Source organism: Canis lupus, chromosome 4, assembly GCF_003254725.2.
Source record: "Canis lupus dingo isolate Sandy chromosome 4, ASM325472v2, whole genome shotgun sequence".
Classification (NCBI taxonomy): Eukaryota; Metazoa; Chordata; class Mammalia; order Carnivora; family Canidae; genus Canis; species Canis lupus.
In genome coordinates, this window is record NC_064246.1 from 18,338,695 (window position 1) to 18,356,084 (window position 17,390).

Sequence of the window (17,390 nt, forward strand, 5' to 3'; positions counted from 1 at the left end):
GGAGTGCCCGGGTGGCTCAACTCATTCAGAGTCTGACTCTTGATTTCAGTTCAGGTCATGATTTCAGGGTCAAGAGACTGAACCCCTGCTAGGGTTTGCACTCAGTGGGGAGTCTGCTTGAAGTTATCTCTGGCTCCCTTTTTCCCTCCCTGCCACCAAAATAAATTTTAAAAAATAAATCTCTAAAAAATCCTGCTTGGAAAATTAAATGATAATTTTGGGAGACTATGGAGGTTGTTGAGCAAGGGGAGGAAAAAGAACTCTAAATAGAAATCAAATATTCTACTAAAAATTGGCTACAAGTGCTTTCCTTTTCTTTTTGTTTTGTTTGTTTTGTTTTGTTTTGTTTTGTTTCCAGTGGGAAGGTGTGACCTCAGAGTTTTAAAAATAAATGAGAAGTCCTTAAAGCAAGCATTTTCCATTTCGCCACAGCTTCTCCAGATTTATGCTTTGGGTGTTCACATATTAAAGTAATTTCTCTAGCTTCCTCCTTCTACCAGCATCATTTAAATATCTTCCGTGTCACCATCAAAAATATTCAACAGCATTTAAAATGTGAGGGACAATAGGTATATGTTTCTTTGAGTGTCTATGCCACCTAGGAATGGAGCTAAAGACTGAGAAATAATATTCAATCACTCATAATGAATAATAATAATCACTCTCATAAATTCTCCAGCCTGGCTCATTCCATCTCACAGAGTAATGATCTTACAGCTTCTGGATCTCAACATAGTTCTATTTCACTATTCTGGTTCTGGTTTCTTCTGCACACTGCCTCTTATACTGAGCATATGTGGTAATGGTATATCTGCTCAAATTGTCTCTAATTCTTATCCCAGTCTCCCAAGGTGACCCAAAATGACACAGTATTTTTTTTATCAAAAATTGTCAGCAAAGGCAGTTTTAAAAAAGAAAGTATAAACAATAATAATTGTTGGTCTACAGGGATCCCTGGGTGGCGCAGCGGTTTAGCGCCTGCCTTTGGCCCAGGGCGCGATCCTGGAGACCCGGGATCAAATCCCACAGCGGGCTCCCGGTGCATGGAGCCTGCTTCTCCCTCTGCCTATGTCTCTGCCTCTCTCTCTCTCTCTCTGTGACTATCATAAATAAATAAAAATTTAAAAAAAAAGAATCTTTAAAAAAAAATAATTGTTGGTCTACATATATATTTTTCACATTTATTAAGTTCCTTCCATTGCTCTTTTAAAATTGACATCCCCAGGTCATTGTCCTACCAAGTCTATACTCTAAAGACCCTGGGAGTCAACTGCCAGACCCAAGTTTCTAGTTCAGTGTGGATCTGGAATTGGATACTCTTTCCTTCAAGAGAATGCAGAAAACCCCTCTGAAATTAAATTGGAATATAGGGGTCAGTGGAAATGTCATTTACAACACATACAATGACACAATGAGAGCTCACAGCTTTTAGTTATAGAACTATAATTTAGAGCCTTGATCATAGCACAAAAACAGGATAAATTATTGCTTAGATTTGTATAAGGTGCTTTGGTCAGTGAGGTTGTCATGACAGGGTACAGAGGTTTTTAGGATATCTGGTTATAGGTAATTTTCATTTAATTCTCAAGGCAAAGTTCTCAAGAGGAACAGTCATAAATATTCTCCGTTTGGTTAAATATCCTGATACTGACACATGTTTTATTTTAGACACCCATTTAAAATGCATTTAAAAATACTGTGACCACCCAAATATTTTAAGCACTAATATTACCTTCTGAATTACATAGTGATATCTGAAGTTCTAAATCTATTTTTAAAAAATCTATGTATTTAAGATTCATGTCTTAATCACATGCAAATTCAGAATGTCTTATTTAATACTTATCAAAAATCTGTGATAGGTCTTGTTAATACTGAGCTCCATCAGCCTGACCTACCTGAATAAAAGCTTAGTTTAGAGAACACTACTAAATTGCTTAAAAACTTCATGCACAGCATAGATTCTGGAGATGAAAAGCAATATTGAAAAATAACTGGTAGTCAGGGTATGGTAGGATTCTGTAGTAAAAGTCTGTGAAGTGGGGCTCTCCAGTGTTTTTCTTGTCTAAAATCAAGTTTACTTTTTAATTTACTGGGAAAATAAAATCTAGGCCACTGCTCTTTCCTCTTTTCCATGATTCCACTACAACGTCTTTTGTTAAGATCACGCTGACTTCCCAATTTCCAACTCCACTTCAGACTTGCCAGTAATCATCCCACTGGACCTTCCTGGAGCACGGGTATTGCTGTCCACCATGCCGACATGCTCCCCTTGCGAGTATTCTACTGACCCCCACATTCCTGCCTTCTTGTCCTACATGAAGCAGTTCCAATCATCATCTCTGTATGCATGGCCACCACATCTAGCTATTATATCTCAACTTCTTCACTGTGCTTGCTATCATCTTAACTTCATGTTGAGAGTAACCTAAATGAATTTAAAGAGCTACCTGAATATTTTGTTTGGTAGCACTTTAAATCTACTAATTCTCTCCTAATGTGACTCCTCTTTCATTGTATTTCCAATTTCTCCTAAAAAAAAAAAAAAAAAAAAAAAGCATAATCTTCCCAGATGCCTCATATTTATCCTCTTTTCCCTTCATCATTACCATAATCTCATGTTGTTTTTAATTTCTGGTCAATTTACATAGTCTATTTACAATTTGTCCTACCTTATAAATTTTTATTCCTGTGTCCTTTATTCAAATTCTGACTTTTATATATAATATCCTATAATCTCTTCACTGGTCCTACCCATCACATATTCTAATCAATTGACATAGTTTCCAGATTATTTCTCAGGAAGCATAACTGTGATAATGTCACTCTTTTACTCAAAACCTATATAATGATTTGCCATCCTCTACGAAATTCCAAATCTAAATTCCTTCACTTGGAAATAAAGGCTAAGGCCTATATTTCAATTGTATATCCTACATCTCCATTTTCCACAGTCCATGGCCTCCCATTTGTTCTCACATGGGGCACATGGTCCCACATTCTCACATGGGTTCCTTAGGAGGAACTTGGAAATGTATGGAGGCATTTTGGATTATCATGGAGACTGAGCTGGGAAGTAGTGGTGGTGTATTTTAGTGCCCTAGATTCTGAATTTTCTGGCAGGCAGATCCCCATCGTTGTGTCTCACACAACAAAGAATTATTCCACTCAAAATGTCAAGAGCTTTCCTGTTAAGAAACAATGTAGCTTACACAAATTCAGTTACTCATTTTTAAAATTTGTTATATGCTTTTCTGTCTCCTTTGCCTAGAATGTCCTTTTCATATTTTCCCAAATGTCCAAATCTTGCTTATCCTTTAAGACCTATAGAATATGTCACTTTTCTGAGAGCCCGCCCAGAATCTCCTAACATGAATGTTAAACTACCACAGCATCTCAACGTATTCCTCTCTAATACTGTTTTCATTTTTACCTGGATGATATATTTTCCCTTCTCATTGAAAACAATGTAAACAAAGTACCATCTTTGTTTTCCTATATGACTAGAACATTGTCTGCGCTGGTACAGGTTATTTATGCTCATATGCTTAACTATTACAGCACATACAGTGAGTGTAAATGAAGGCTCCAGCACAGTCTCTGTTTTGTGATGGATTTAGAAATTCTTGCTTCAGCTTGCATACTAAATCATACTTAGCCCTGGATACTTATTTTAAGACATTTTTTAATTTGTGACCTCACTTCCCCATCAAATTTAATGTCTATGACTTCTCTCCCACAACTCTGTGTCTTCTCCTAGGACATGACACCTTAGATTTTCATAGATAAAGCCTCTTCTCAATAAACTCAGAGCTTACTCCCCAGACTTCTTCCACTGGGTATCTCATGAATCCCCAATTCCTGCCCCTAGGTCCCCCTTGCTTCATGGTTTCTCCAAGTAGGTGGTCAGCAAATATTTGTTGAATGAAGAGATCCTTGGAATGGGTAGAAGGGAGTGGCTGATTGCATAATTGGGACAAGATACAAAACGACGATAGTACAATCACACAGAGCTTAATTTGAAGCTTAGAAAGCAACTGTGCTCATAGATGCATTCAATCAGTCTCCCCACATAAATATCATGGCACCTCCAGGAAGAGGCTGTTCCTAGGCTTCCACTCTGAAATTGCATTAGACAGTCTTGAGAATCAACCATTCTATCATAATCAGCTTCCTAAAAAACGATCACTTCATTTTAGCCTTTTTATAGTCTTATATGACTCTTGGTTTACAAAATCATAGAATTTTTTGCCATTCTCTTAAAAGAAAAGAAATAAATTAGGCATAATTGTAAAAAGCCTGTCACAACACTCACAGGTACACTCTGGGATTCTTAAGGAATATGATTTCAAATTGACTATTTGAGTCTTATATTATTTAGTTGCAAACAAAACATCCATCATCATCATCATCTATAGAAATTGAAAGAAAACATATCTGGTTCCCCAGAGCATGATTCTGAGAAAATTAAGTGCTTTCAATTCATAGATATGACAGCTTCTTGATCACAAAAACAAACAAACAAAACCCCATACAAATTAGGATATGTTTTTCATTTGGAAGAGATAGCCCGATACCCTTACTGAAGCATGTACTGAATACAGTAACACATCATAACTTAATCAGAATAAGCTGCTATTATAACAAAAAAATCCTGTCCATGCAGGAGGAGATAATGCCTTACTTCACATGACTTGTACTTCAAAGATACAGTGTCATATGGGGACTTTTTATGACTTTGATTAGAAACCAGGAGTTTCTATACTTTCCAGAGAACAAAAAAGGGAAGAAGAATAGTGCTGGCTTTCAGCTTCCACTTCCCAATGTCTACAACACAAAATAAGTTCATGCAGATATAATCATTCATTTCATAAATAATGTACTAAGTACCTACTATGTGTCTGGCATTATTTTTAGGCTACATCAGTGAATCCCAAATTCCTGGCCTCATGGAGGTTGTATTTTTCCAGGTCTAAATATGAATGCACATGAGAGACCCGGGATCGAGTCCCGTGTCAGGCTCCCTGCATGGAGCCTGCTTCTCCCTCTCCCTCTGCCTATGTCTCTGCCTCTCTCTCTCTCTCTCTCATGCATAAATAAAATCTTTAAAAAAATATGAATACAGATGATGTCCACTGCATATCCTCCCCCGGTACTTCGTTCTTTTTATACTTCACATGCTTCTATACCTGGGGCAAACTTGACTTTTGTCTCTACTTTTTAACACACTCCATATATAGCCCTTTTAGAAAGTAATTATTGGTTTACAATAGGTAACTTGTGAAAATATATCACCAAGCACATCACTGAAAATAAACTAAATGGCTTTACAAGCTGTTTTAACTCTGTCAAGTCATCATATAACATAGCATTTGATGAGTGGGATAAACAGAAGATACAACAAAGCTGTATTAGATATTGATTCAAACATGACAGTGATTAGAAAACTTAACTTAGTTTTGGAAAATATAAGCACTTGTGAGAGTCTGCTTGAGTATAAGTGTATTCACCACAGGGAAAATATCCTAGGTTTTCATCATGTTTTTATTAATCAAAGAATCTTATTTACAAAAAAAAAAAAAAAAAACCACTTAAGACATCTAATACCTTTACCATCCCAATAATGAAATTCTATTTCTTTCTTTTTTTTAAGATTTATTTATTCATTCATGAGACATACACAGAGAGAGAAGCAGAGACGTAGGCAGAGGGAGAAGCATGCAGGGAGCCTGATGTGGGACTCGATCCCGGGACTCCAGGATCACACTCTGAGCCAAAGGCAGACGCTTAACCACTGAGCCACCCAGGCATCCCTGAAATTCTATTTCTTAACATCTTTGACAGGGCACAGCCTATTTGACTTTTGGTCAAATACTTCTTGTGGTTAGGTAGTAATTCACTACACTTAAAACAACTCATTCTTTTTCTGCTTAGCCCTTAAATTGCAGGGCCTGAACCCAACATGGTATTCTAGATATGGACAGCCCAAGTCAACTACACTGGAAATTTTCCCCTATTTCACAAGCTAAGTGGGCATAATCATTTTAAGACTATAAGATGGCCCCCATGTCATGCTACTGACATTTAGTTGAATTACCTAAATTAGTACCTTTAATTTTCTGGATTTTTCAGGGCACGAATATTTCTGAAAGACGTTAAGTAGAGGAGAAAATGAAGTAACTAACACAGGGTAGGGAAATTTTTATTTTGCCAAGTAAGGAATAACCATATGAAAAGCTATTATCTACTTTCATTTTTATTTCATAAATCAAATGTTTTTGATGAATATCAAACAAGTAGAAAGCACATTAGTTTCTAACAAAAAATTGAATAAGTTTTACTTGGTGAAAAAAACTGATTATTACTAACCAAATTTCAGTATACACTATAAAAATGCTTTCATGGACCACTGTTTGAACTCACTGAACTTGATTGCAAATGCCCCTCTCAATTCCTGGTGCCCCAGGTGCTTTTGGTAAGCAATGTTTTCCTATCCACTAGTGCAATAGATTTTATTTAACCTTAGGTCCTGACTTTATATTTACCCTTATTACCCTTATTAAATGTAGTTTAGGAGGTTTCAAACATTAGTCCAAATTATCAACATATTTTAGAACCTTGCATTCTGTCTCATTTTTGTGCCATACGGAAATATAAAATATTTACTTTTAAAATATCCTTCCAAGTTCCTTTTTAAAATAGAGTAAGAATAAGTCCTATAGATAGCTCTATTTTTCCACCAGGTTGGGTTCAAACAGCTATCATTCAGATCACATTTCTCTACTTTATATAAAAGATTCATTAGAGCATTTCAGGATTGGGCATAAAGTGGCTTGTAGAAATTTCTCATCCAAGGCTTGTCCTCCCTTTATAATAGCTTGGTCTAATGTTCACTCTCCTTGTGTTTGAATGTCTGTGGCATTGAGAAACCCCAAATTCCTCCTCAACAATATCCAGTTCCTTTCAGGATAGCTCTGTTAGAGAGCATTTCTCATTCTATATTGAGATGAAGCTTATATCCTTGTAGCTCCTATCTACAGATTGTAGCTCTGCCCCTCAGGAATCTTTAGAACAAGTCTTTTAAAGATTTGCATCATAGTCTTTTAAAGATTTGATGACAGTGACGACATTTCTCAAAGTCTTACCTTTTCCTTCCTAGAAATTCCCTGTGGCCTTTATGAGTTTTTCATATGACATAGTTTCAAGTCATGTCACTATTTCTAATATCCTCTGCTAAATATGCTCCCAGTGACAATTCTTTTTTAAATGTGACAGATGTACCTGAAAAAGCATTATAGCTGTAGTCCTTGAGGCACAGTAAGAGCCAGGATGATCCAATTCACTGAAATCTCAGCAAATTCAATAGTTTTTAACAAACAGGAATTAAATGTTGCCCTATCAGCTCCTTCTGATCCTGTGTGTTCTCAGCCTGACTTACTCCAAAATCAATCTAGCAATATTTTTAATTGGTTGGGTTTTATTTAGAAATTAATAAAATACCTACTTCTGGTTAAATTAAGAGTTCTAAAAGAAATAAAATGGACTGTAAAACCATTCTCCTTGTTCTTTGTCCCATCTCATTTTCCTGGAAGTAATTAACTATTAAAATTCTCATGAGAACCTTTTAGAAAAATTTTCTATAACTACATAAATATATGGCTCAATCTATCTCCTTTTTGTTTTTTGTTTTTTTTCAAATAAATGGGATAACATACATACTCACTTGAAATTTGACTCTTTCACTTATCTTGGGTATCGAGCATACCAAAACATAAGCTGAGCCGACTTAACTACTGACAGTTCCTAACATTTTCTGCTAACAGACACTTAGGTTGGTTCCGGCTTTTGTCATTAAAAAGTGAAGCTGCATAAAAACTTTATTCTTAGACTTTTGTGCATGTGCACATATATAGCTGTACCATAAATTGTTGGAAGTCAAATTAGTGGGACTAAATGCAAGTGCATGCTTTATTTCAATAGGTATTATAAAAGTAGAGCTTACACAGATTGGGACTCTCTCACACACACACACACACACACACACACACACAATTGGGATGCACTCCAGACCTACTAATTCTGAATTTCAGGATGTACTATATTAAGATATGTACAGTTTAAGGGGATCCCTGGGTGGCGCAGCAATTTGGCGCCTGCCTTTGGCCCAGGGCACGATCCTGGAGACCCGGGATCGAGTCCCACGTCGGGCTCCCGGTGCATGGAGCCTGCTTCTCCCTCTGTCTGTGTCTCTGCCTCTCTCTCTCTCTCTCTCTCTCTCTGTGACTATCATAAATAAATAAATAAAAATTTTAAAAAAAAGATATGTACAGTTTAAAAAATAATTTTGAAGTACAGAGAAGGTTGAGAATAACTTTTAAAATTTACTCTTTGACAAAAAGATGTTAAATCATATTAGTTTTTTTTCTGACAGCTATGTTACACTGTTGATTCACATTAAGATTACTATCAAGTGAAATCTCTAAGCCTTATGGAGGGTAAATTTTTGCTAAGCCATAACTCTTCCATTCTCTATTTTGCAATTTGCTTCAGAGTGCCCAATATGTATGGTTTAGTACTTACATCTATTATATTTCATCTGGATACCGAGATTTAGTATTATATTTTATATCCATATTCTAGAATATCCAAATTTTTTGTGACTCGATTCTTTCAGCTAATATAAGCCCTTTACTCTTAATTTAAAAAAAAAAAAAAAACAGGGAGAAGGGCAGAGGGAAAAGCAGGCTCCTCACTGAGCAGGGGACCTAGAGCTCCATCCTAGGACCCCGAAATCATGACCTAAGCCTAAGACAGACACTTAACCAACTGAGCCCCCCAGGCGCCCCTTCTCTAATTTTTTTTTTTAGTATTTTATTTATTGATTCATGAGAGACACACAAAGAAAGAGAGAGAGAGAGGCAGAGACACAGGCAGAAGGAGAAGCAGGCTCCAAGCAGAGAGCCTTACATGGGACTCGATCCTGGAGATCCAGGATCATGCCCTGGGCTGAAGATGGCGCCAAGCCTCTGAGCCAACTGGGCTGCTCCCCTTCTCTTATTTTTAACTGAATGTTTTAAGAATATTGTTTTATAGTCTTACCCAACTCATTAGAAAAACACTGAAATGAGCTAAGTCAAGAGCATATCAGCTGTAGCCACCAGCACAGAGCTCACCCTTGGTTAACAACTACAATTAATCAGCCTGTTTTAGGACTTTTTTTCATGAGCTACAGCTCAACTAATTATACCATGATTTTTTTCACGTTGTCAAAAAGAAGACACATCATGTTAGGAAAAGTATCATAAAGGTGTTGCCAAAAACCTCACTGCCCTTTATAAATATAGAATGATTTATCATTCTAGAAACCATCGTTCATATACACTGCATATATATGCTGCATTTCTGCTAGGTAGGGAGGATATAAGTAGTGAAAAGGAAGATTAAATCATTGGCTTCATGAACTTTATGTTTGAGTATGGAGTGGAGAATGTACAATAAAAGCAACAAAATAATACATAATTTCCGGTAGTGATAGAGACTTTAAAAGAAATAAATATGGTGACATAATGGAATATAGCTGAAGGAGTGACTTAGGGAAATTGATATCTGAGAAGATGATATTTGAGCTGAGTCCTTATAAAATGAACATAATAGGATCTGGCCATATGGAAAAGAAAATACTGGGGAACTACTATGTGCAAACTCCCTCAGGTGGGAACTAACGTGCTGTATTCTAGAAACAAAAAGGCCAATATGCAGAGATCTAATGAGTGAAAAGGGAAATAATACAGAGTGGGGCTGGAAGTTAGGCAGTAGGAAGTTTATTATATAAGTCTGAATAAGGCATAAAAAATGAATTTTACTATAAAAGCTAAGAAAAGCAATTGCCATTGTAAATATCTTCAAAATTTACTTTAGCCTTTAGATAGAAAGTAGGTTAAAGAGAAGTATAGGCATGGAAATCATATAAAATGATGTTTCTGTGGTCCAAGATAGAAATGATGGTATAAGCTAAGATGTGGACAGATAAGCTGGAGAAAAGTATATAGATTCAAGATAAATATTTTTGGTGAAATTGATGGGACTAGTTAATGAATTCAATAGGAAAAACAGCCATTAGATTTAGAATAGGGATGCCTGGGTGGCTTAGTAGTTGAGCATCTGCGTAATACTCAGGGCCTGATACCCCAGTCCTGGGATCCAGTCCCTCATCAGGCTCCCCGCAGGGAGTCTGCTTCTCCCTCTGCCTATATTTCTGCCTCTCTCTTTGTGTCTCTCATGAATAAATAAATCTTTTTTTAAAGATATCATTAGGATAAAAACTTCACAAGAACAAGGATTTTCATCTGATTGTTTTCTTTACTATTTACCCTCCAGATACCACATAGTATATGGTCAATAAATATTTACTGAATGAAGAAAGGAAAATTTCCAGGTTTTTCCCCAGAGCAACCAGGCAAATAGCCATGCATTAGCTTAAATCAGTAAGACTCTTCAGTCTCATTTCATCTCATTCTGCTACTGCTATCATTCAGTAGCAGAATGAGATGGGAATGCAACAATCAGGAGTTCCATGTTGGCTTAAGTTTTAGATGTCTTCTAGATGTCAAAGTGCAAATGTCAAGACTATACTATATCTGAGTGTGGCCTTTAGGGGAGAGATCTGGCCTGGAGAGAAAGGTTGGAAGCCATCAGCAGGTAGTCATGGATTTATTGTAATAAATAATAAAAAAAAAAAACTAAAGAGCCCCAGAATTACATTTTTTTTAAAGTTTGACTATGGAGATACATAAAACATTTAAAATAACATTTACTAATAAAACATTTATTAATGGAAAGATTCAAAGAGCCATTATTCCCAAAATAGTTCAAGACATTTTAACAATTTCAATAAAAATTCTAATGTACTTTCATGGAACTTGATAAGTCTATCTTGAAAGTTATATGAACAAGCAAGAAATAAGAGCAATAAACAAACAAAAAATCACCACCAATAACAACAAAAAACAAGGTGAGTCAATTTGCCTGGAGATATTTAGTGTAAAGCCATAATTAAGACATTGCAATATTGTTGCAGGAATAAAGACATAAACCAGTGGAACAGAATAGGGAACCCAGAAACTTGTATATTTTGGAATGTACTTCAATTTACCTATCAATCTATATTTACATACAGAATAGCAGTAAATAAAAAAAAGAATAGTAGTAAATAAAATATACATTTGATAAATATGTATCGTACGTATATAAGGCACTATATAAAACATGTATATGTATGCATGTGTTACAAATAGGTACAGCATATACATATACGTGTATATATATGTATATATATTTATATATAAAATAATAGAAATGTTTTAAAAAGTGTGTACATGTGTGTGAAACAATGATAGCATTTTACATTAATAGGGAAAAGGATCAACTATCACCATCACATGATTGGCCCAGTGGTTACCACTGTAAAAAAAAAATCTCTGCCTCAGGTTAGACATAAAAATAAATTTTAGATGAAGTAAATATCCATATGTTAATTAATGATACTTCATCCTTTTTTAAAGAAAATATGAAAACTATTTAACATCTTTGTTGAGAAAATTTCTTTTTTTTTTTTTTTTTTTTTTTGAGAAAATTTCTTAAAGCAAAAGTCAACAAACCATTATACACAGTAGATGCTCAATAAATATCTGTGGAAGTAATTGAAAGATGGATCATTAAAGTTCCAAAAATCTTCAATGATCAAATACTATTTCAAAAGTTAAAAGAAAAGCTATAGTCAACAAAAGATATTTTTAACAACCTCAAGCAATGTAATAATAAAAAAGACAACCCAACTAAAAATAGCAAAGGATTTAGGCAATACACAGAATTAGAAAGCCAAATGGTTAACAAGCATTTGAAACAAAACGTTCCTTTTAGTAATCAGAAAATTACAAATTAAAACAAGTGAGATATATTTAAAACTCTTCAGATTCAAAAGACATTTAAAAGGTGACAGCATCAAATGCAATCCACAGTGTGGATAAATGCAAACTCTCCTTGGCTGCAAAAAGGAGTATAAATGATTCAATCACTTTAGGGACCCACTGTAGTATTCTGGTTCCTTGTTAGATCTCACAGAAAACGGACATCAACTGTGAGATCTCAGTTGCAGGTCCTCTGGACTACACTTCTCCAGCCAGTTTTTACTTGTTAATTAACATTAAGTCCAATGGAGGAATCTCCCTTACTATTTCCTCAATATTCTTAGAGATAAATTATCAGCAAGGTAAATCAAGAATTGAACACATATACTACTTTTAGAATAATGAGAATCTCAGTGGATATCCAGAGATTTGAAGTCTCTAGTCATTGTTATATTTCATATCCTTACATTTGTGATCTTTTTAGGAAGTAGTTATCCATATCATCTCTTGATTATTCTAAGACAAGGTGTTTAAAATTGCCCTTAGCTGTATACTGATTCATGGTTCAAGACACTAACCTAAAAATTATTCCTAAAAGTATGTTGCTTTTCAAATAACAAACAAACAAAAACTTCTGAATTGCAGACAAGGAAACATTTCTTGTCTTTTTTTCAAATTCATGTCTTTGAATAAAAGAGGGGGAAAAAGTCATTCCTTTCATATTCTGAGATTTCAAAATAAATAATGACTAAAAATAAAATCATTGGACAAAGCCCTGGTTTAATTTCACAATATACCTTTGTCTCACAAGATTCTGATATGATTCCTTAGGGAATATTATAAGAGCCAGGTAATAAATAAGAAACTAGGTACCTAGTAAAGAATAAACCATGACCTTAGGACAAGTCAGCATTGGTATTTAAAACAAATATCTTAGTAGATTTTCATAAATATAAAGGTCTGAAGTATTATATATAATTTTTATAGTTAGTTTAATTAACAAGACAGCAACTTAGTTATCATACCTGTGGACACAAGGTTTCCAGGTGATTGGCTGCAATTTTGACAATTTTAATCCCATCTTCATTTGTTGACATGGAACAAGCAAGATTTGCCACCTTAAATACAAGCCAAAATAATGGAAATTATTTCAAATTAGTAAGGAAATGCAGAAACATTTGTTATCCTAAATAAATCAGAGAATGTATATAGTCATTGAAAAATCTCAGTGATAACAGCATTCTCATAAATGTCACTGCAATGTTTTATGGAACTACTTAGAGTATCTGTTAAAATAATTAACAACAAAGAGCTCTAGAAAGTTGTTTAAAACAAAAAGGAAGACTGATAAGTCAATCAGTCAACCCTATCCAGTCTCTTTGTATCAACATCTAACCCATAATAAGATGATAGCTATTATGGATTCCTACAGAATTGAAAAAGAAAAGGCTTATCTATGGATTGACTGCTACTAGATTCTTGGAATCTCATACGATTATGTTTTTTCTTAAGTTTATAATTGTTTTATTATTTTTTCATTCCCCAGCAGTCAATTATACATATTTAAGTAGCATTAAGCATGACTATATCATTACTCATGTTTTATTCAGCATCAAATATATTACAAAGCTGGACAAATACAAGATAATTAAATTCTTCTTCCTGTTCTTGCTTTTCTACTATAACTTCATGGGCACTGTTCTATATTCCAGCAGTCAATTTGATTCAAGCATTAGTAACACCTATATTCCTTTATACGCTATTCCTTTTGAAATTTGCATTGTTTTCCAACAAAATGGGTGCTTGATTAAATAATCACCTTAATGTCCATTACCTAAGCCCAATATTTACAAATACTTTCTCTCTCTCTTTTTTTTTTTTTTTTAAGATTTACTTACTTATTCATGAGAGAGAGAGAGAGAGAGAGAGAGAGAGAGAGGCAAAGACATAGGCAGAGAGAGAGGCAGGCTCCTCACAGGGAGCCCCATGTTGGACTCGATTCCCAGACCCAGAATCATGTCCTGAGCCAAAGGCAGACGCTCAACCACTAAACCACCCAGGCATTCCTACAGATACTTTCTTAATGCCATGAAAGACCCATGAGAAAAGCATGGGATTCCTTTCTCTTCCTTTGACTCTCATTCTTATTCAGTGTTGTTCTTGCTAGCAGGTGAGTGAGTGCATAGAGCAGTAGTGTTTCCTCTGATCTACAAGCTGTCATTGTCTTCATTATTGCAAGGAAAGAGCTTTTCTATCATTTGTTAACTTTCCTAATGTCTCTCTTGGTTATTATATACATCAACACATTGCAGGCTTTACTACTCAAATCCAAAATACATTCAGTTTCAGAGAAATCACACATTAGGTGCAATAGAAGCAAACAACAATTATATTCTTAGATCACAATTGTATAGTACCACAAAAGTAATTTAAGTGGATTTATAGTCTGTTTTTCATAGCATTACTTTTAATATGTGAACAGTGAAACAAATTCCTTGATTGTATTTACATATAATGAAATAAAAGCAATACATTATTTAACTGTGGAAGGGCATTGTTCACTTTATTAAGGTATATGAAAACGGCTTGCTTGAAAAGGGCTTTTGTTGGCTTGAAGGTCACAATGCTTCAACTTTCATATCTGACATACAATTAGCACATCTGTGAATTATTTGAAAAGGCCAGTAGTTTCCATACCCCCTCCTACCCCCGAGCCCCACTCACAGAAAGTACGATTCAGCAATCTAATCACTTTGACATGTCTTCTAATAATTTGCATTGCACTGAAGAAAATCTCCATCTGCAAATCTGAACACTGTTTCTTTTAAGCAAAATTTTAAAAATTAGAAATTATTGGCTCAATCTTTTGGTCAAATTAGATAAATGCTGGTTAAGCCAAAATTTAAAAATTACAAAATCATGCCCCAAATATTCTTTTCCTTTATTTTTTTAATGGATCATCTTTTTCTTTTTTCCCTTTTAAAAAAAAGATATTCTTGTATTGGACATTTGCTGGACACCATCTTTTTCGTAAGCCAATCAGTGACTAACATAACGTGGATATATCCTGCTCATAAAAAATCTATTTATGTGAACAGATTTAGGTTTTACAAAACTCTCAATTGAAAATATAGCACAGCTAAAAGTTTTCTACTCTATTAATGATCATCCTAACACTCTGTCTTCTTTTATTTAGACATACTTGAAATTCTCCTTACCAGAACGGTTTCATGTCAGATAAATTTTCTAAATAATCAAGTACTATTTCCAGATTAAGGCAAGTAGAATTTTAGTGCTTTTTTAATACAAACAAATTTGAATTTATGAGATAGCTAGTTTCTGTGACAAAATGAAAAAAAAAAGTTAAGTGATAGAAATAAAATCTCTTTACATTTCTAGTTTAAGTGACTTGTGACATATTTTCCAAAGCTATATCAGTATGTAAGTGAGAGCTAAGTTTCTTCTAACAATATTCCTAAATTCTGTGTGGCAGCCAGTTATATTTCCAAGCACAGCATAAAGGCAACTCCCTATTAATCAAAGAAAGCAGCATGCAAATAAAATATTTTGTAAAAGTGTTTGAGATATTTAGACATCTGACCTCCTTTGTATATCTAACATTGACAACATTTCAAAGTCTGTGTAAAGCTTCATTATTCAAGAGATCCTTTTGAAAACTTCTGCCCACTAAAGGAAAGGGAGGAGTCATGTCTCTATGACATAGGGAGGTTTTAGAGACAAACAGATCTGGGCTTGAATCTGATTTCCACGACTAATGAACATTTTATTTACTATGGACAAAGTGTTAGCTTCTCTAAGCTTATTTTGTAACCTGAAAAATGGGTATGATAGTACCTAGGTCACTGGAGTGGCTTGATTAAATAAGATAGTGTGTGGAGATGGCTTGATGCTACCAGCTAGGCTTGACCATGCATAGATTTCCTTCCAGTTCATTTGTCTCTCTACCAATGCAAGGTGGGAAAGAACAGTCTCTTAGGAAGTTTTACAGAATTAAAACTTTAAGAGCCTAAGGACATTTGACAAAATGTCTAATCTGAGAGCTACAAACTGAAGCATTTTCAGGACTCATGCAGGATATACAAACATAGAATCTTGATAACAACTCAGCGGTTGGGTGGGTTGGTAGGTCCCCATGTGAATGTGAGTGTGTATGCCCTCCCTAAAGGCATTAGAACTCATTAAAACAAGATGAAAAACAAACAAATAGCAACACTGTCTTGACCAAACCAACAGTCTCCTAGCTTAGTTCATAGGTCAGCAGTTTGTGCATTCTGATCTTATTCTCTAATCATCTCTTGTATAGATAGGAAGACAAAATCAAACAGGGAGAAGAAACATATTCAAACCATCCAATGACAGGGAGACTATTAATTAGAGATATGTGTGTGTTCTTTTATGCCACCCTGAATTAAAAGTATTGAAAGAAGTTCCTACACTGAAATAACTTTTTACTAATATTGTACTACATTCTTAGCCTAGTCCATGAACGTCAGTCTAAATTATCCTAAATAAAGGGACCAAAAACGCTCAGGTAAATTCATACATTTATTAAAAGAAAAAGGCCAGAACACGATATTCTTTCATTTTTATAAAAAAAAAATAAACTGGGACACTTGGGTGGCTCAGTTGGTTGGGCACTCAACTCTTGGTTTTGGCTTTGCTTATGATCTCAGGATCCTGGGTTCAAGCCCCACATGAGGTTCCATACTCAGAGAGGAGTCTGCTTGGGATTCTCTCCCTCTGCCCCTTCCCCTGCTTGTGCTCTCTTGCTCTTTCTCGCTTGCTCTCTCTCTGTCAAATACATCTTAAAAACAAAAACTATATCATTAAAATCATTACTGATAGTGTATCTAATAACTGCAAAAGAAGTATTTTTTTAAATATTTTATTTATTTATTCATGGTGACAGAGAGACACACACACACACACACACACACACACACACACACACACACAAACAGGCTCCATGCAGGGAGCCTGACGCGAGACTGGATCCCGGGTCTCCAGGATCACACCCTGGGCTGAAGGCGGCGCTAAACCCCTAAGCCACCCGGGCTGCCCAAGATAAACCTTTAAATAGCAACATGTCATGCTAAAGGGTGATTTTATTTATTTATATATTTTACGACAGTGCCTTTCATATGAGCCTCTCTTCTTCTCACCAAGCCTTCTTGCCCTCCAAGATGTATGTCCATTCTAGACCTTTCAAACTTGACTAAATATACTGCTCTCTCTACCTGGATTGTTAAAGTAAAAAGAAATTGTAAGCAACAAAGCCTGGTCAGATGATTCCTAAACGAACTAACATTTGTGATCATCCTGTTGATGTTTGTTCTTCTCTTCTGGTCCCTAAAAAAAGCTTTGGATATCAATTTTGTATGTTCCTGTCATACTTTTTATGTGCTGAACTTTGGTTCTGCTCTTTCACATGACATAGAGCATGGGACCCAGGGCACCTACGTG

General features: G+C 35.1%; 1 protein-coding gene across 7 annotated transcripts in view; it reads right to left on the reverse strand.

Moving 5' to 3' along the window:
* CTNNA3 (catenin alpha 3) overlaps nucleotides 1-17,390 on the reverse strand; it is a 1,671,697-nt gene that overhangs the window by 614,598 nt on the left and 1,039,709 nt on the right. For all 7 annotated transcript variants that reach the window (XM_035715351.2, XM_035715352.2, XM_049108978.1 and 4 more), the window contains one exon: nucleotides 12,932-13,024. In XM_035715351.2, coding sequence (XP_035571244.1) covers nucleotides 12,932-13,024 — 93 coding nt within the window. The remainder of the gene's footprint in view (nucleotides 1-12,931; nucleotides 13,025-17,390) is intronic.